Source organism: Telmatherina bonti, assembly GCF_933228915.1.
Source record: "Telmatherina bonti genome assembly, chromosome: 13".
In the NCBI taxonomy this organism is placed as follows: domain Eukaryota; kingdom Metazoa; phylum Chordata; class Actinopteri; order Atheriniformes; family Telmatherinidae; genus Telmatherina; species Telmatherina bonti.
In genome coordinates, this window is record NC_136611.1 from 36,119,638 (window position 1) to 36,140,596 (window position 20,959).

The 20,959-nt window shown below is 34.9% G+C and overlaps 1 protein-coding gene across 1 annotated transcript; it reads right to left on the reverse strand.

Moving 5' to 3' along the window:
- Positions 1-647: 647 nt before the first annotated feature.
- Positions 648-20,403, reverse strand: slc18a1 (solute carrier family 18 member A1; the record flags this gene model as incomplete). The annotated part of the gene is made up of 17 exons (XM_079251746.1): positions 648-758; positions 2,401-2,534; positions 2,684-2,803; positions 2,890-2,953; positions 3,923-3,974; positions 5,260-5,338; positions 7,344-7,439; positions 7,512-7,572; positions 8,829-8,872; positions 10,404-10,493; positions 15,950-16,042; positions 17,950-18,033; positions 18,108-18,166; positions 18,276-18,400; positions 18,575-18,755; positions 18,855-18,972; positions 20,307-20,403. 17 exons carry the CDS (start codon positions 20,401-20,403, stop codon positions 648-650), a joined length of 1,608 nt encoding a protein of 535 aa, XP_079107872.1.
- Between the last annotated feature and the right edge of the window lie 556 nt (positions 20,404-20,959).

Consider the following 20,959-nt stretch of genomic DNA (forward strand, 5'->3'; position numbering starts at 1 on the left):
TTTGTTAAACACGGCAGTTTCCGATTTAAGAAGTTATGACTACTTAAATCATAAGTAGTCATAACTACTAACACGTTCTTTATGTTAAAAATGAAAGAACCTGCTTTCCCTGTGAAGAACTTTGAGCTACATTTTTAATGTTAAATGTGAAAAATAAATTAATATTTAACTTACACACCTGCAGAAATCAGAAATGATGAGTTTAGAAGTGTCTATCACAAAGAATACTTAATAATTAAATTAATAAATGCTCTTTAAATGGAGGAAAAACTAATCATATTTATGATAGCCTAGCACTGAGAGAGACAATGTCTTTACTTGTAGTGTCCCATGAGGGCTGGGCTGGAGAGAGTAAAATATTTGACTTGTCATGATCATAATGGATTCAGGTTACAGTTTTCTGGTTCCAGCAAAGCAGGGAACACAAGCATGGTAGAATCAATTGAACGTTTTGATCTGACTTGTGCAACGATATTAATGTACAACTCAGCCACCGTTCAGATTGGTGCTAACATCAGAGTAGGACAGACACATGAAGACAAATCGGAATTCAGGTTTAGAGCGTTGATATAAGTGAAGTAGCTGCTCTGACTGACCAAACTAAGGGCGACAATGAAAGTTAAATATGTTTGCAGATGATATGCATGTCACTCCTCTGTTTCTTCTTCTTCGCTGTAGTCGCTCAGAGGAAAGTCACGGCTCTCTTTGTTTGTGTTGTAGCTTTTCCTGTGCATCACACACTCTTGGTCAATGATCGCCTGTAATACACACAAAACACAAAGTTGAGTCAGCATGTAAATAAAGCCTTGTTTAAATCCGGTTTACAGAACTTTACGTAGTACAGTGTCTGAGTTTAACCTACCTGTTTCTGCTTTGTCATATTTTATATTTGTTTGATTGCGTTCTGTTTTCCGTGTTTTTTAATAGTTTGTTAGTTTAACCATTTTACGTTAACAGTCCAGTGTACAGAATTACCGCCACCTAGTGGTGAATACGGATACAGCAGAGCAGCGAATGTGCAGTGGCTGTCAGAGGACATAAAAATGTTTTCACGTGTGAGAGAATCCATTGGCCTCAGGTGCAGTCAGGATGCACTACAGATAACTGCATGTATCCTGTCTTCTTCTATGGTGCTTTTATGACTGAACCTACATTTAAAGCTGATGTGGGATTTTTGGCATCTGAACAGATTTATGTTGCGGCTATGTGAAGCTGTCTGCAGGACAGTTTATGAGCTGAAATGTTTCTACTGCAGCTTTGAAGGTCGTCGTCTCTGATCTGTGATCAGTCTAAACTCTTTGTAATGACATCACACACACGTGCTTTGGCTTCTGCATCACACAAACACACACACTTCCTACTGATGTGCTGCAACTTGCTGACAAACTCTGAATCTGAGCTCATCTACTTCACCGTGCGACTAAAACAACATCCATGCAGACCGTGGGCAATATTTTCATAGAATCATGGTCAACAACTCTGGTCCTGCAGGTTTTATATGTTTACCAGCTCCAACACACCTGATCCTCCAGCAGCTTAATGTCTGGTTCTTTATCCAGACATTAATCTTTTGTCAGTTCTCTTTGCGCTTCAGAATATGTAGTATTTTCTATTTGATTAAACTCTGGGCCATTGAAGTACATCTAGATGTAAACATCTTCCTCGCTGGATCCCACTGTAACCATGACAACTGTCAGCTGAAACCACCAAGGAAACACATCACTCAGGTTTCTCTCTCTGCAGTGACCTGATATTTGGCTTGACTGATAAAAACTTCAGAAAGTCCAATTCCACAACATATATATCCATATCTGGACTACACTACCCTGGACTGTACTGGACTATCATAGAGTGGTCTCGACTGAGCGAAACTATCGTTGACTGGACTACACTACCCTGGCCTACCCTGAACTGAAAAAGACTATCCTCGACTGGACTACTATGGACTGGACTACCCTTAAATGGCTGGACTGTTGTACTGTGGATTAGACTGGATAGAACTGATTATCCTGGACTACCTTAGACTGGACTAGACTATCCTGAATCTGAACTGGGCTTGACTACACCACATTACATTACACCACATCCTGGACTGGATGAATTAACCCTGGATCATACTGTAAAGAACTTGAACCCAGACAGACCAGTGACACCTGAGTGTTGAACAACCTCAAACGTTCTGAAACATCTGGATCTGGCTTGTTGGAGTCCAGATCAGTTTCAGTATTTGTGTTATTGATGATACTGGCCCTTTATTTACTTGGTGTTGGATCGATACCAAGTCTTTCAGTACAGGAAACCACTAATCTGTTTGGACCACTTTTAGTTAGAAACCATTTGGTGGATTTATGGACCTGCAGAGTGTCAAGGTTCTTCTGAGCAGATTTATCTCACATTTACCATTTTCTCCTCTCGGACAGCAGGATTACGTAACAGGAAGCAGAGAGGAGCGTAAAGGATGTTGATGACTCCGATGAACACCATTAGACATGGAAACCCCACTGCCTGAACCAGAGCGCCCCCAGTGGACGGTCCTGGAACAACAGGGAGGGCCTTCTATGTTATCACAATAAATTACATTAAACTGTTTTCCGAGTTTCTCCTCTTTATCTTCTCTTTCTCATCATCTCTACTCCTATTTTGTCCTTCCCATTATCACCTCCCCATCATCTCCTCTTGTTACCTATAGCAAAGCCCATGCAGAGCGCCACATCAGCGATAGCGTACACGCTGCCGTAGACTGAGGCATGGCGAATGTCAACCAGGTAACCCATTATGGCCATCATGGAGGAGTCAACCATACCTGAAATACCACAAGGAAAATGTCAGTTTCTTACACACATCATGATCAATATGTATGTATGTATGTCACAGTCACCAGAAAGTCACCTATAGCAAATCCTAGACCCCCGTTTGGTCCAATCAGACCATATATGCTGGTGGCAGAAGGAACCTGAAACACAGTCATGTTGATACACACTAATTTACACTGTTAACATTAAATATACAATCTGTCACAGACTGTTGGATGGATGGATGGATGGATGGATGGGTTGTTGAATAGGTTGATGGATAGATATAAGATTTCTTTTTATTTTATTTTAAAAAGGAGCTGGCAACGGGAGGCATGGCTCACCAGGTGAATCTGTCAGATTGACCTTTAGCTACACTTCCAGGAATCCACCAGCGTTCCACCACCAGCATACTCATAAAGACATGTCATGACGGACATAGACTGGTGTTTCTGAAGAAGACTGAAGTGACAGTCAAAATATGTCAAAGGTAAAACCAGATCCTTTCTAAAACATTCAAAGTCCGATGAAAAAGAAATCTTATATCTAAAGCCAGAGTAGACATAATGAACCTATTTGATTGGTAGATAGGTTGGTTGGTAAGTAGGTAGGTTGGTTGGTTGATTGATTGGTGGGTGATAGGTTGGCTGGAAGGTTGTTGGGTAGGTTGGTGGATAAGTTGGTTGATTGGTTGGTGGTAAATTGGTAAATAGGTTTGTTGGTTGGTTGGTTGCTATATAAGTTGGTGTTATGTTGGTGGGTAGGTTGGTTAGTTGGTTAATAGGTTGGTAGATAGGTTGGTTGGAAGGTTGGTGAGTAGGTTGGTGGATAAGTTGGTTGGTCGATAGGTTGGTTAAAAGGTTAGTGGGTAGGTTGGTGGATAAGTTGGTTGATTGGTTGGTGGTAAGTTGGTAAATAGGTTTGTGGGTTGGTTGGTAGATTAGTTGGATTAGTTGGTGGTATGTTGGTGAGTAGGTTGGTAGATATGTTGGTTGGAAGGTTGGTGAGTAGGTTGGTGGATAAGTTGGCTGATTGGTTGATAGGTTGGTTGGAAAGTTGGTGAGTAGGTTGGTGGATAGATTGGTGGGTGGGATGTTTTTTTTTTTTAGTTTTGTGGACCTCATACTCACACACAATAGACTGATGCCAACAATAAACATTCCCAACATGGAGCACAGCCACCTGGAGACACAGAAACACTTTTCAGTCACTTCCAGTAAAAAGTTTCACAACAAACCAGCAGGATCAGGCCTTTACAGGACTGAAGAGTCCACTTTCCAGAAGATATAATATGCTGATTTAAAATCTGGATGAATTCCCAGGAAAAGACTTCCTTATGTGAACCACAGCACAGCGTAATCACAGTAAAGCTTAAAAACAGAAGAAGCAAGCTTAACCTGTGTTTTCTGAAGCTTTAGTAGAGTTTAGACATAAAGCTGCCAGATCAGGTCAGCTCTATCTCAAGATTTATTTTCTTCTCATGTTTGCCATGAAACAAAAGTCTTATTACTATATATATGACAGGTACACCCTCATTTTAAAGACAAAAACTTTCATTAATCTTTATCTGACCTAAACATGAATAAAATCTAGAAAGAAATTTATTAATGGCATTTGATTTACCATTTTTTATTCTTCCCTTTCCACTAATAAAAAAAGACTAAACTCCTGTTTCCTTTGATGCTTTTAGTTTTTTCCATGTCATGCTTATCTGTGTTTCTTATTTGGCATTTCCAAGATTGTTTTACATTCACCCTTTATTTGGCAAATGGCCATACTTGACAGAACCATTGGACATACAAAATGCCTCTGCATATTAGTCCATGAAATCATAGGAATACACGGAGTTCTCCATACCAGTCATCAAAAATCAGTTTACATCCCAGATACTTCACTGAGATGGGTCTTCAGCATAAAATTTGAGAACACTGTTTGGGGTTGTTATTTGTTTTCTGATTTAAACTCATTGTTGTGATGTTCCTCTCATGTTGTCTAGTATTCGTTTTTTGATTTAGTGTTTCTCAAAGTATTAAACTGTCCCACAGAGCTGAGTTCTGCCTCGAAACTGAGGTCCAGTTTTGAAATATACTCCAATATTATAATGGTTTCTATGGTTGAAATTTTTAATTTTCTTGTATTTCAGTGAGTGCCCAAAGAAAAGTTAATACAAACAGAACTTGGTGAACAGAAAAACTTTTTTAAAAAGCAAAGTCTTCTCCCTCTCTGCTGTGCTTCAGCTCTGCGGCCATAGTTCCTCCCTGTAGATTTTCCAGGCTACTGATAACCATGGAAATAGCCAAGACAGCGCTCCCAGTTTTCATCGGTTAAGTTTGTACATGAGAAACTAGATGAGAGTTCATTGGTATTTTATACAAATGACCATGTTCTACTAATACAGCCTCTTCAGTCAGAAGCTACATCACAGAAAAACTCCTGAATCCTCACAGGTAAAAGAAAACACACAAACCGTCCCATCTTATTGGCCAGAACTCCAAACAGGTTTGTTCCTATCAGGTAGGACACGCTGGCAGGGAGGAAGGCCACACCTACAACACAACACACAGCATTCAGCATGGACGTTTACGTTGAACGACTTGTTCATGCTGAACTTTGTGAAGCTAAAATAATTAGCATTACCACGACAACAGACAAGTCAGATTACTTCTGGTCTAACCTGAGTCCTAACATTCACAGTTGAGATGGAAGATGATTAATGTGTTTAACTGACATGATAAAGATCTAAAAGGCACCAGGAGTTTTCCAGAAATTATTTCATTCTGAAACCCAGAAATCCAACGACACCCATCACATTTCCATGAACAAGTCTGATTTTCTCAGACTTTAAACTTTTTACTTTGACTTTAGGATGAGCTCAGCAAGCTAACTGTTGTAAGACGGACAGTTTGACAGTATCTGGGATTTAATTTATTGAAGATCCCGTGATTTATAGAGAAGTAAATTAATAATAACAAATTATTTATGTTTGTCCACTTAAAATGACCAGGTCTGAGATTCTGACATGAAATGTGTTCGTAAATGTATAAATAAATAAAATGAATTAATAAACAGTATATTAAATAAATAGCAAAGGCTACTAATACATTTTATAATGAAGAGATAAAAGTAAATATACAGCAAATGAGTTCTATCTTTCAATTACTGTGCTTTTATTTTGAAAAATGACAGAAGAAAATATTTTTTTAATTCACTTTAGAATGCTAAATAAAATTTTTTTTTAAAATTTTTTTTAAAAATTGAAGTGATATGCCATAATATGCAGAATTCTCTTCGTAAAGGTTTTCTCCATATCTTCTTATCTTGTGTATGAGGCTCAAAAATATGAAAATGGTCACCTCTCCTGCTTGGTTTTAGTAAATGTTTGCTCAAACTGGTGAGTCTGAGATCCTTCCTCTTGTCGCCTCATGAAGGTTAAAAACCACTTTACTGGTAGCAGATATTATCACTGACCCCACCCCCCACCTAGCTAACCCTCTCGAGAATTAACCATCAGATCAGTCACTAGAGCAGAGACAGCAAGTCCGGTCCTCGAGATCTTCTGTCCTTCAACTTTTCAATGTAACCCTTCTCCAACAAACCTGAATCAAATGAATGGCTGGTTATTCAGCTCAGAGGAGCTGAATGACATGTCGATGAGGGAATTGAATAATTTGATTCAGCTCTGTTGGATGTGGGTTGCATCTAAAAGTTGTAGGATAGCAGATTTTGTGGTCTGCACTGGGCCCCCCTGCACTAGAGACCTTCAGAATGGCTAAAATTAAGAGCCAAGGCCAAATCGAGGGTAAAGCACTTTGAAAACAATGTTGTTGGACATCTGACACCAAGATGAAAATGTAAAAATGTTATTGGACCATTAACAACACCAGGGTCTGACAACTTATAGATTCATCTCTTCATTATAAAACCATACATACAGAATATAAACAACCTATGATGAGTTTAACCTTTTCATGCATTGTGTCCACCACAGTGGACGCCTATTTAGCTGCTTTCTAGGATAATAATTAGTGAGGATTAAATTAAATGAATGAAATGAAAAATACTTTATTAATCCCCAAAGGGAAATTCAATAAATGGGAGAATGGTATGGTATATTTGCAATTTTGCCACTTCAATGAACATTAGGAGAGTCACCCAACACACTGCCATTCACTGCAGAATAAACTAATATTGTATAAAATTATATATACATGCACATGTAAGTTTACCTCAGTGGTGAACAGGATGAGAAAATGATACATGTCAATTTTAATAGATTATTATATAAATATGATAATATATATTTTTTTAATATTTCTATAGAATGAGTTAAATAAAGCGTTAAATAATGTTAAAGACAAACAAAAGTGTGTCTGTACATGTCTGTAGGAGTAAAACATTGCATGTGAGAAAAATGTGCCCCTGTTTTTCAATAATTCACACATCAGAGGGTTCATGAGGAAAGAAGGGACCTGCACAGACTTGGTGGAGGGAAGTATGACTGTTAAACAAGTAGTGAAGAAGAAAACTGGGCTTGTGTGAGGGGGCTCGTACCTAGTTGCCATTTTGGCGAGCACATGGTCTGCATCATCCAGATGGGTAGAGTTGGCTCCAGGATCGCCACGCCCATGTTAGCAAAGCACAGAGATCCTGCAGACAGAGTCGCAGCCAGGTCACATGGGACAGGTGGTCGCATAGCAACAGTCTCGGGAAGAGTCTCACCTGCACTGATGAGGATGTACGGATCTTTCAGCAGAGTCAGCAACGGAGTTCCCTCCACGCTCTGAAACACAAGATCCAACATCAGACTGACTTTTACCGGCTGAAGAGATCTCCGAGAAGAAACAGGACAAAGATGATGCTGGATTAGCTGTTGTCGGGGTCGCAAAAGCGGAAAAACTTTCTAAAGTTCAGTATTATTATTTTTTTTAATATATGTTATTATTCATCACGTTTAGTATTTATATATTGAATTTCCCTTTGGGGATTAATAAAGTATTTTTCATTTAATTTTTTATTTCATTATGGCTTAAAAAAAGGCAAAAATCATAGAAGATTAGCTTTTTCAGCTCAGCCCTGGTAAGTAACTTTAGTCCTTTTAACAGTCAGAGGATTAGGAAAACAAAGAACTCCTATTAAAAAAAATCCCATATTTAGTCAAATCCCTTCCATTACCTTCCATCCTAATCAAAATGATCAAATATGCAATTATGTAAATGGTTTGAAACCTTTTAACCGTGTTTAGTTACACAATGCCACGGTTTGTTTTTTCTCTCATTAAATACAGGTTTGGGATTTGGACATTTTATTTTCAGTCCAAATTTACTAAAAAACAAAACAAAACATTGAGGTTGATATTTAAATAAAATCTGTCTAACATGTATTTTATGGAAAATAATATTTCCCTTTAATAAAAAGAATCACAATGTGTGTTCAAACTGGCCTTTAAATTCAGCAGTTTTCACAGCCAGGAAGGCCTCCACTGTATCTGCTTTTAAATCTGTACTGAAGACCCATTTGTTTAAGCTAGCTTTCCACACAATAAGTTGACTTTTTAGATCTGATTTTATTTTGATTGTTTTAATTTGATTGCTTTTATTTATTTATTTATTTTATTTGATTGTTTTTAGATGTCTGATTTTTTTTTTTTTTTTTTTTTTTTTAGATTGTCCTAATGTATGTTACTTATTCTGTTTTTTTTTAACCCTCCATAACGTGGCACTTTGGTCAACATTGTTGTTTTTTAAAGTGCCTTATAAATAAAGTTGTATTGTATTGTATTGTTTTTTTTGTTTTTTTGGAGAGGACCTTTTTGTCTTCTTATAACCTGAAAGGGAAGAAACTTTGTCTCCAGTTTTCTTTTGACCTTGAAGGGAAAAAAAACTCATTCCATGAGGGAAGACCATCAGACTACGGCCAGACCAGCTGTGACTGGTAAGATGTTCATTTTGTTTTGTGTGCACAAAGCTAAGCTAAGATAAGCTAAGCTAAGCTGAGCTAAACTAAGCTAGCTGATGTGACGTTGGCGAGCAGACTCACCCCAGGAGAAATCTTTGAGGGCTGCAGGATGCACAGCTGCAACACTGCAACAGAAACATACAGCTGGTTCAGATACACACCTGACACGCTAAATACATGAACATGTAGACGAACATGAACATGGAGACGAACATGAACATGGAGACGAACATGAACATGTAGACAAACATGTGATGTCACTGTGGCTCCGTCAGCCATGTTGGGGGAACCGCCAGCTGTTTCCATCTGTCACGTTTCTCTCCAGTAAACGTTAAAAACATGATAAAGAGAAACATCCTGACATGGATCAGCTGACAGGAAGTGATTGGATGCAGAAACTCTGATCATTAACTTTGATCCTCCAATCGACCGATGAATGAACAGCGTTCAGGTTTCCTTGTTTCCAGCTGTTCCAGGTGTTTACGTGCTGGAAGTTCCTCCACCTGTCATCAGTTTCCTAAATACTGATCATTAAACCCGCACCATGATCCTCAACGTTTCTAATTTAACTATTGATCTGTGATCACATCTATTATCTGTTCATCGTCTGATTCATGTCGATAAGTTCAGATATTCTGGATTTATGTCTAAATATGCAGGAATAAATCACTTCCTACGTCTGCTTTCAGCTGCAGGAAAATATCTGGACGTAGATTTATTTATTACAGGAAGAGGAAAATAAACTGGATGTGACTGGAGTTCCTATGACAAACCAGTAAAACCAGGAACATACCAGAATGGATGAGAACAGTAAACATCCCAACCTGATGGAGGAAAGCAGCTGCATTTCCATCACAGTTCCAAAATAAATAAGAAATCTCTAAAACTTCAACCAACCACAGACGTTTCCACTGACAGATGTTTGGTATAAAAACAGAAGATTGTGGACGATGTGTGGGATGAGATCTTATGAGAACCGCAGCTTCTGTCAGGTTTTCCACTTGCCGAGGATTCTCCGCGGCTTTCTCCCTCGTTTCTTTCTCCAACTCGTTGGAAAACTCGGCTTTTCATGGTTTTTTGCTAAGATGGAGTTTGTGTCTTTATTTTAAAAAGATTTCCATCTCCTCCTCCATCCATCTTTATCTGAAACGAACTGGTCACATGACTCCACGTCTGAAAAGCACCTCGAAAGAGTATAAACGCTTCTTAGCAATATTTGTAAGGGTTTATTTTAATGTTTCCATAAAGTCTTGAGCAGCTGTCTGCGTAATAGAAAAACAGCTACTGACGTTCTCATCTGTACATGGAGTAGAATCAGCCAGGAACCCTTTCCACAGGAGCTCTCAGGTGTGCCGCCTCACCTGTTCTCTCCTCACATCGTTCCATCTTTACTTCTGTTCATATGAAGTCCAAACTGACCCAGGATCAGCTGAACCATGTTCTCTGGGACGTTTATCGCTGCTTTACTTCCTGTTTCCAGCTGATCTGCGGTCGTGGACGCCACTCAGAGAGAAGATGGAACCTGCTCAGAAACATCACTGCTGGAAGCAGACCGCTGGTTCCCCAGCATGGAGGATCCATCCAGTCCCACCATTCAGTGGGACTGGAGACACAGACTTCAGTCCCACCAAACCAAGCACAGTTTCTGTTTCTTACCTCCGTCAAACACAGCCAGGAAGGCCAGGATCAGAAAGGGGGCGCTCTTCCCCACAAAGTCGTACATGACGCTGCCGAACGGAGCGCCGACTGAAACACAACGTATACACAACCAGTTCAACCAGTTAGATGATGGGAATCTTTTTCTATCCCTTGGTCGGTGACTTTGTCTGCAGAATCTTTGATTTGTGAAGGATTTTACATGAAGGTGGCGCTGTTCAGCTCAACAGCAACAACAGAAGAACAGAAAAACAAACGTTGGAAGCTGCTCTTCAGGGGAACGATGTAGGAAAAAATGTTTCATGTACACAGGTGTGTGTGTGTGTGTGTGTGTGTGTGCGTGTGCGTGTGCGTGTGTGAGATTAAACGTCCTGCAGAAGTTATCTTGGCACAGCTAGCATGATGCTGTTAGCCTAACCCCTACTGGAAGAGCTCACCCTCTTCTGATTGGTCAGCTCCAGTGACCTGTTCAAGCTCCGCCCATCATTTTGCATAATTTACATTGTAGACAGTACCGTGAAACTACAGTTTGATCTTAGTTCGGACAGACTCTGATGTGATGGAAACTTTAAATAGTCAAGCAAACTTAGCAGAAGAGGGTCCAGGTCCATTCTGATGTGGGAACATTTTCACACGATGTGGAATTTACCATCTTCTACTGAGAAATGATGAAGCCAATGTTTGCATGAACTGTAAACTGTTCATTTAAATCACTACAGTGATTCTCAACATCGATCATACAGAAAAATATCAGAATCTTGGTATTTTCTTACCCTCCTGTTTTTTTGCGTTTATCTTTTCTTAGTTGAACTTTTTTTCGCAGCACACTGTATCAGTAGGTTGTAAAATAATATTTGTCTCCTGTTGGTTTTGGCTTCAAGCTCAACAGAAATTATTTTTCGTCCATCAATTTTCATGTGACGCCGGAAGAGACGCGCCGTTTCTCCACCTGATTAAATGATAAATGATAACTAAACTAATAAATGATAAACTAAACTAATAAATTAAAAACTAAACTAATAAATGATAAATTAAGCTAATAAATAATCAACTAAACTAATGAATGAAAAACTAAACTAATAAATAATAAACTAAACTAATAAATAATCAACTAAACTAATAAATGATAAACTAAACTAATAAATGATAAACTAAACTAATAAATGATAAACTAAACTAATAAATGATAAATTAAACTAATAAATGATCAATTAAACTAATAAATAATCAACTAAACTAATAAATGAAAAACTAAACTAATGAATGATAAATTAAACTAATAAATGATAAATTAAACTAATAAATAATCAACTAAACTAATAAATGATAAACTAAACTAATAAATGAAAAACTAAACTAATAAATGATAAATTAAACTTATAAATAATCAACTAAACTAATAAATAATAAACTAAACTAATAAATAATCAACTAAACTAATAAATAATCAACTAAACTAATAAATGATAAACTAAACTAATAAATGATAAACTAAACTAATAAATGATAAATTAAACTAATAAATGATAAATTAAACTAATAAATAATCAACTAAACTAATAAATGATAAACTAAACTAATAAATGAAAAACTAAACTAATAAATGAAAAACTAAACTAATGAATGATAAACTAAACTAATAAATGATAAATTAAACTAATAAATGATAAACTAAACTAATAAATGACAAACTAAACAAATAAATGATAAATTAAACTAATAAATAATCAACTAAACTAATAAATAATCAACTAAACTAATAAATGATAAACTAAACTAATAAATGATAAACTAAACTAATAAATGATAAATTAAACTAATAAATGATAAATTAAACTAATAAATAATCAACTAAACTAATAAATGATAAACTAAACTAATAAATGAAAAACTAAACTAATAAATGAAAAACTAAACTAATGAATGATAAACTAAACTAATAAATGATAAATTAAACTAATAAATGATAAACTAAACTAATAAATGACAAACTAAACAAATAAATGATAAATTAAACTAATAAATAATCAACTAAACTAATAAATGATAAACTAAACTAATAAATGATAAACTAAACTAATAAATGAAAAACTAAACTAATAAATGATAAATTAAACTAATAAATGAAAAACTAAACTAATAAATGATAAATTAAACAAATAAATAATCAATTAAACTAATAAATGATAAATTAAACTAATAAATGATAAACTAAACTAAACTAAATGATAAACTAAACTAATAAATGAAAAACTAAACTAATAAATGATAAATTAAACTAATAAATGATAAACTAAACTAATAAATGATAAACTAAACTAATAAATTAAAAACTAAACTAATAAATGATAAATTAAGCTAATAAATAATCAACTAAACTAATGAATGAAAAACTAAACTAATAAATAATAAACTAAACTAATAAATAATCAACTAAACTAATAAATGATAAACTAAACTAATAAATGACAAACTAAACTAATAAATGATAAACTAAACTAATAAATGATAAATTAAACTAATAAATGATCAATTAAACTAATAAATAATCAACTAAACTAATAAATGAAAAACTAAACTAATGAATGATAAATTAAACTAATAAATGATAAATTAAACTAATAAATAATCAACTAAACTAATAAATGATAAACTAAACTAATAAATGAAAAACTAAACTAATAAATGATAAATTAAACTAATAAATAATCAACTAAACTAATAAATAATAAACTAAACTAATAAATAATCAACTAAACTAATAAATAATCAACTAAACTAATAAATGATAAACTAAACTAATAAATGATAAACTAAACTAATAAATGATAAATTAAACTAATAAATGATAAATTAAACTAATAAATAATCAACTAAACTAATAAATGATAAACTAAACTAATAAATGAAAAACTAAACTAATAAATGAAAAACTAAACTAATGAATGATAAACTAAACTAATAAATGATAAATTAAACTAATAAATGATAAACTAAACTAATAAATGACAAACTAAACAAATAAATGATAAATTAAACTAATAAATAATCAACTAAACTAATAAATAATCAATTAAACTAATAAATGATAAATTAAACTAATAAATGATAAACTAAACTAAACTAAATGATAAACTAAACTAATAAATGAAAAACTAAACTAATAAATGATAAATTAAACTAATAAATGATAAACTAAACTAATAAATGATAAATTAAACTAATAAATAATCAACTAAACTAATAAATGATAAACTAAACTAATAAATGAAAAACTAAACTAATAAATGAAAAACTAAACTAATAAATGATAAATTAAACTAATAAATAATCAACTAAACTAATAAATGATAAACTAAACTAATAAATGAAAAACTAAACTAATGAATGATAAATTAAACTAATAAATGATAAATTAAACTAATAAATAATCAACTAAACTAATAAATGATAAACTAAACTAATAAATGATAAATTAAACTAATAAATGATAAATTAAACTAATAAATAATCAACTAAACTAATGAATGATAAATTAAACTAATAAATAATCAACTAAACTAATAAATAATCAACTAAACTAATAAATGATAAACTAAACTAATAAATGATAAACTAAACTAATAAATGAAAAACTAAACTAATAAATGATAAATTAAACTAATAAATGATAAACTAAACTAATAAATGAAAAACTAAACTAATAAATGAAAAACTAAACTAATAAATGAAAAACTAAACTAATGAATGATAAATTAAACTAATAAATGATAAATTAAACTAATAAATGATAAACTAAACTAATAAATGAAAAACTAAACAAATAAATGATAAATTAAACTAATAAATAATCAACTAAACTAATAAATGATAAACTAAACTAATAAATGATAAACTAAACTAATAAATGAAAAACTAAACTAATAAATGATAAATTAAACTAATAAATAATCAATTAAACTAATAAATGATAAATTAAACTAATAAATGATAAACTAAACTAAACTAAATGATAAACTAAACTAATAAATGAAAAACTAAACTAATAAATGATAAACTAAACTAATAAATGATAAATTAAACTAATAAATGATAAACTAAACTAATAAATGATAAATTAAACTAATAAATGATAAATTAAACTAATAAATAATCAACTAAACTAATAAATGAAAAACTAAACTAATAAATGAAAAACTAAACTAATAAATGAAAAACTAAACTAATAAATGATAAATTAAACTAATAAATAATCAACTAAACTAATAAATGATAAACTAAACTAATAAATGATAAACTAAACTAATAAATGAAAAACTAAACTAATAAATGATAAACTAAACTAATAAATGATAAACTAAACTAATAAATAATCAACTAAACTAATAAATGAAAAACTAAACTAATAAATGAAAAGCTAAACTAATAAATGATAAACTAAACTAATAAATGAAAAACTAAACTAATAAATGATAAACTAAACTAATAAATAATCAACTAAACTAATAAATAATCAACTAAATAAATGAAAAACTAAACTAATAAATGATAAACTAAACTAATAAATGAAAAACTAAACTAATAAATGATAAACTAAACTAATAAATAATCAACTAAACTAATAAATGAAAAACTAAACTAATAAATGAAAAACTAAACTAATAAATGATAAACTAAACTAATAAATGAAAAACTAAACTAATAAATGAAAAACTAAACTAATAAATGATAAATTAAACTAATAAATAATCAACTAAACTAATAAATGATAAACTAAACTAATAAATGATAAACTAAACTAATAAATGAAAAACTAAACTAATAAATGATGAATTAAACTAATAAATGATAAACTAAACTAATAAATAATCAACTAAACTAATAAATAATCAACTAAATAAATGAAAAACTAAACTAATAAATGATAAACTAAACTAATAAATGATAAACTAAACTAATAAATGATAAACTAAACTAATAAATAATCAACTAAACTAATAAATGAAAAACTAAACTAATAAATGAAAAACTAAACTAATAAATGATAAACTAAACTAATAAATGAAAAACTAAACTAATAAATGAAAAACTAAACTAATAAATGATAAATTAAACTAATAAATAATCAACTAAACTAATAAATGATAAACTAAACTAATAAATGATAAACTAAACTAATAAATGAAAAACTAAACTAATAAATGATGAATTAAACTAATAAATAATCAATTAAACTAATAAATGATAAATTAAACTAATAAATGATAAACTAAACTAAATGATAAACTAAACTAATAAATGATAAACTAAACTAAACTAAATGAAGATGTTTCTGGATGGAAATGACCATAAACTGAGTAGATGATGTAGGTGTTGAAACTGGTATGAGTAGATGAGATGATGCACCAGCTGATTACTGACACACCTGCTACGACGGACATGTTTGATTCATCCAGATGTTTTTGTACTCACAGCTGTGGTAAATTTCATGTGTAGGATGGAGTTTAAGACAGTTTCTATGATGGATAAATGAGTGTGTGTCTCACTCAGGACTCCCATGGCCAGTCCTCCGAGCGCGATGCCCATGGCGATGCCTCTCTCCTCGTCATCTGTGTACACACTGGCCAACATTCCCAACCCTGTGTAGGAACACACACATGCAGAATCTCAGGCCAGAACAAACATCTCCTTCCAGCAGCTCTATGAATCGGAGCGTCCTGTCCGTATCCATGTGTCGGGATGATGTCCTGCTGAACCCCTATGTGACAGAGTGATCCCTCTAGTCAGGAAGAAACACAAAACTTCTGAAATACTGAATTAATCTAGTGCTTCAGATGTTTCCATGAAGGTTTTCCCTGTTGGAGCTGATGCACTACAGCAAATATTCCATATTAATAATATAAAGTCCATCTTGTCAAAGAGTTTGAATAGAAATCAGACAAACACAAGTAAAAGGGATTTTTATTATCTTTCATCACTTTTTAGACCACTCAGGTAAAACTGGATCATTTCTCACGGCACACTCGTGTGCCACAGCACTAAATACTGCAGTACAGAACATTCACAGATTTTCTCATGGATACGTCCCCTATCAACGGCTAATCCAGCTTATCTTCATCCTACCTGGACTCAGACATCTCTACAGCCAGTAAAAGTTTGCTTTGTCTCTTGTTCTGTCCCCTTCTGTTGCTTTTTCTCTCCTCTGCTAATGACTTCTGCATTTCTTCTCTGAATCAGCCACAGCGTACATGGAAAACAGCCGCTGTGTTTATATCTGCTTGCTAGTGTGTGACACGATGCATTAAGCAAAACTCAGCTGCAACATCACAGAAGAAAGGTCATGAAGAAGAAGTTCTCCGTGCAGTTTCCTCAGCCTCTGCTGCTGTTGCAGCGACATCTCCAGAAGAGACGCCACCATCAAACAAGCCGAAACGCTGGTTGTTAGGCTGGAAAGTTAAGTACTGTACCTTTCAGACGCCAGACTCTCTTCAGGAGGAAGTCTGGCAATTTTTTTGGACTTTGTTTTCCTTCCTTTTCATTGTTTATTGTCTTAACCAACTTTGGTGGTCATAGAGAAGGTTTTCATGGCCTTCTGGATTCTTCTGGACTCTCTATGGATCCCACATGTCTATGTTTACATTACAGACTTGATGTTACAACTGGATGTAACTGGATGTTAACCTCTTAATCCTGGAACCGGAGGGTAGGGATGCTAGAGATCACAGTCCAGCTTTGATGCTGAGTTAAGAAATGAACAGGCAGAAATCTGCATAACGTGCCACTAAACGTGCATTGATGGAAGTTCCAACTGAGCATTTTGTGAAGATTTATCTCATTGTCAGAATCTAGAATCTAGAATTTATCAGCTTTTATTCCCTCTGAGTTTAGAAGGAAGCAGCTTCACACGGCTTTATCTTCATCCTGCTGACTTCTGACCTTTTGATCCGTAAACACTGAAGTTTTCATCCTGCTTTGTCATCAACATTTGATGTGATTCTATTAAAAGTTAAGATGAGATTTTACAGAAGTATTTTAACTGTTGGGCCTGTAATGGACCGCCGATCTGTCCAGGATTTATCCCGCCTCTCGGCTGGTCATTGCTGGGATAAACTCCAGCTTCCCCGTCGCCCTGAACTGGACTAAGTAAGGAATTAATGAATTTAACTGTTACTGTGAAGATAAAACTGTTGTTTATTTGTTTAATGTTTGGAAAACAAAATTTACAACATTTTCTTTTTTCAGTCCTTTTAAATAAAAAGATCATTTTGTGAGAACCATGTGATTAATGGTGATTAATTAAAAATTATTTTCATGCAGTTAAATGCAATTGATTATTTTAATTGTTCTCCAGCACTAATAATATTGTAACCTTATTGACACTGGTTAATCTTTGGTACGTTGACATCTTTGTGTTTAAATCTGAACATTTAACTCCATTTCAGTGTAATTCCTGTTTCATTTTCAGTTGGGAGCACCAGTTCACATTCCCGGGAATGACGGCTGCAGGTTTACTCAGACAGTGTGTGATTCATGTTGACGGTCCGACCTGCCACCGACGAGAAGGACGAGCCGATTCCCTGCAGGGAGCGAGCGAAGAACAGCAGCGCGTAGGTCCCTGAGAAGGCAAACACTGAAAGACAAAAGCAGTCAGACTGAGACTAAATCAGAACAAGCAGCAACGTCAGAATGTGTAGAAGGACTTACTGATGGTGGACACAAACATGATGACAAAACCTGCGAACATGGGAATGTGATAGCCGATCCTACAGACAAACACAGTTATTCCCACTTTCATCCAAATAAAGACAGAATGACACATGCTTCAGTGTTCAGTTTCTCTGCTGCGAGATGTTCAGGATGATAAACGTTCACCTGTTGGTGAGCGGGCCGACAAACGGGTTGACAAGCAGCTGGATGAGGGCTTTAGAGGCAAATAACAAGCCAACACGGACATTTTCCTCCTCTAGAAACAGATAGTCCTGAAGACACGACGGCTCCTGCAGAGGGGACGGGAAATAAATTTACAGCAGAGAAAAGAAAAACAAGACAGAGGAAAGGAAAGGAAAGGAGGATATTATATGAAAGAGGGGAAATAAAAGACCAACAAAAGGAGACAAAGAAATAAAGATCAAGAGGTTTCTGGCAGGAAACCTGGGAAGGAAACCACCTACCGTTGCATTGGTCTCATTCATATGCAGGTCTGAGGTGGGACTGGTCTGGCTCCTTGGACCGGATCGTGGACTGGTGTTTGGAGTCTCCTGCAGGCTGAAGGTGGTGTTGTCAAACAGGGACAGCAGAGGAGACAGGGGGGGACTCTGCACTGACTCTGGAGCCTGGATAGCTTCACTGTGGCTGGATGGAGTCAGCAGAGAAGTCCAGCTGGAGGTCTGCTGGCTGGAGGAGGAGGAGGAGGAGGAGGAGGAGGAGGAGGAGGAGGAGGAGGGATCCGACAGTGCACTGTCCAGGCGTGATGCACTGAGGCTGGGCTTGGCCAGCAGTGAGGGCTGGGTGGTCTGTGGCTCCACACTGGGATGTTCGATGGCATAGAGGAATGTGGGGATGATCGGCACTGCAGACAGAAGATCAGTTGATTGAGTTATTGATCCAGTCACATCCAAACTCTTATCTGCAGATTTTGTTATTCATGGCTGTACTTGATGCTTTGGTCTGATGACATGCCAGCAGGAGGAACACTTTAAACGGAGACTCACACGGTTTTAAAATCCTAAATGATTCCTTATCACAACCAATAATCCTCAGATTTAGTCTCAGTTCTGAGAGAAAAACCAGATCTTCAGTCCTGACATGTCCTTTCCCACTGGAGGCTCTTATGTTGTGAATCACTGAGAGCCTTGATAGATGAATGATTTAAGGTGGTAAACAGTGAGTTGACGCTCCTCCACCTCCTTTCAGACACTTTCTGCTGCTTTCTGATGGGAATTTAATATGATAATGAGTTATTCATATGACAGCAGACATACAGACTTCCCGATGAGTAGCCGATAGCCTGCTGATCAATAACAGCAAGACAGTGAGAAAAGTTAAATATCAGCAACAGACTGGCTTTGATATTTATGTTCAAAAATAAAGAAAAAAAAGTTAGTAATAAATGTAAAATGTCTGTTTCACCTGAATGTAACATAAAGAGCTACAACGTCAAACAGAAAGATCAGAGGATGCAAAACCAGAGAGGAAGAAGAGGGGAAGGAATAGAATGAAACAAAAGGAGACAACCCTGAACTGAGAGGGTGGACTTTAAAGTTCAGGTTCGGGAGGTGAAGTGTGGGTTAGCTGAGTCTAACAGTGGGCGACAGCATTGACCTGCAGGTTTGTCGTTACGTCACGCTGGTTGCAGCAGATCAATTCATCACCGGCTGCATAAAACTCTCAGTTGAACCTTTTAATCTTCACACTTTTCACCATTAGTCACGGTTGGACTGAGACAAAGTTATTCAGAGCAGTGTTCTGGTGAAACGTGCTACCTTTGGCAGAATTTTCAGGTGTATCTGTTGGTCTGAGCTAGCCATGATAGCAAGATACCACACACGTTTGTCATACAATTCTCAGTTCTCTGCCATCATGAATAGGTTTTATTTATTTTACTGAAGTAATCTACAGGTACGATCTTAGATATAATGTCACCAATATTAAAAAATAGCATCCTCTGTTAGCTAACTAGATGTTAGCTATGATGTTAGCTAACCAGATGTTAGCTAACTAGATCTTAGCTAACTAGATCTTAGCTATGATGTTAGCTAACCAGATGTTAGCTATTTTATGGTGAACAGGTATTATACACTGATGTAGATCACATGATGGATCAGTTTTAGCTGGACTGTAACAGGTCTGTAAATGGTCTGAATGTAACTGATGTAATTCCATGAATCAAATGTGTTTACTGACCGACCACAGTGAGCAACATGTTGTCAAGCAGCAGAGCAACACAAACCACTACCAGGACCAGTCTGGGGGAACCTCGGCTGTGATGGAGCCACGCCATATCTGCACAAAGAGAAACCAAACCATAACTTTACAGGACAAAACATTAATCCAATCATCATATTCACCAGTTCACACCTGAACAAGCACACAAAGCTACAGTAGGTAATGTTGCTCAGACATTATGGTTTACTCTGGGTGTAGTGGTTCCTCATCCTGATAGTAGTCTAAACATTCTGCAATCATGAACAATATGAAATATAGTTAGACCCCCTCAGTTTACTGTAAATCTGTAAAAACTCTGACCAATCTTCTCCCGGCTCCCCTCCTCCCCCTCCCGCATCACAAACCTGATAGCTAAACACACATAGCATTTAATGAAATGAAATGAAATTCATATAATGAAGTTATGATGAAAATATAAAGTAGTGAAAAAGAAACTCGGAAGGCAAACATGGCTGAGAAAATGCAGGAAGGATTTCTCTGACTCGGCTCGGTTTATTTGCCTCCTCCCGCTAAATGCCTTGGATCATGCGAGGAGCAAAACCAGAGGGGAGGAGCCAAGACAGGGCGTCATTTTCATATCTTGCAAGGTCCCCAATATTACCTACCCCAGG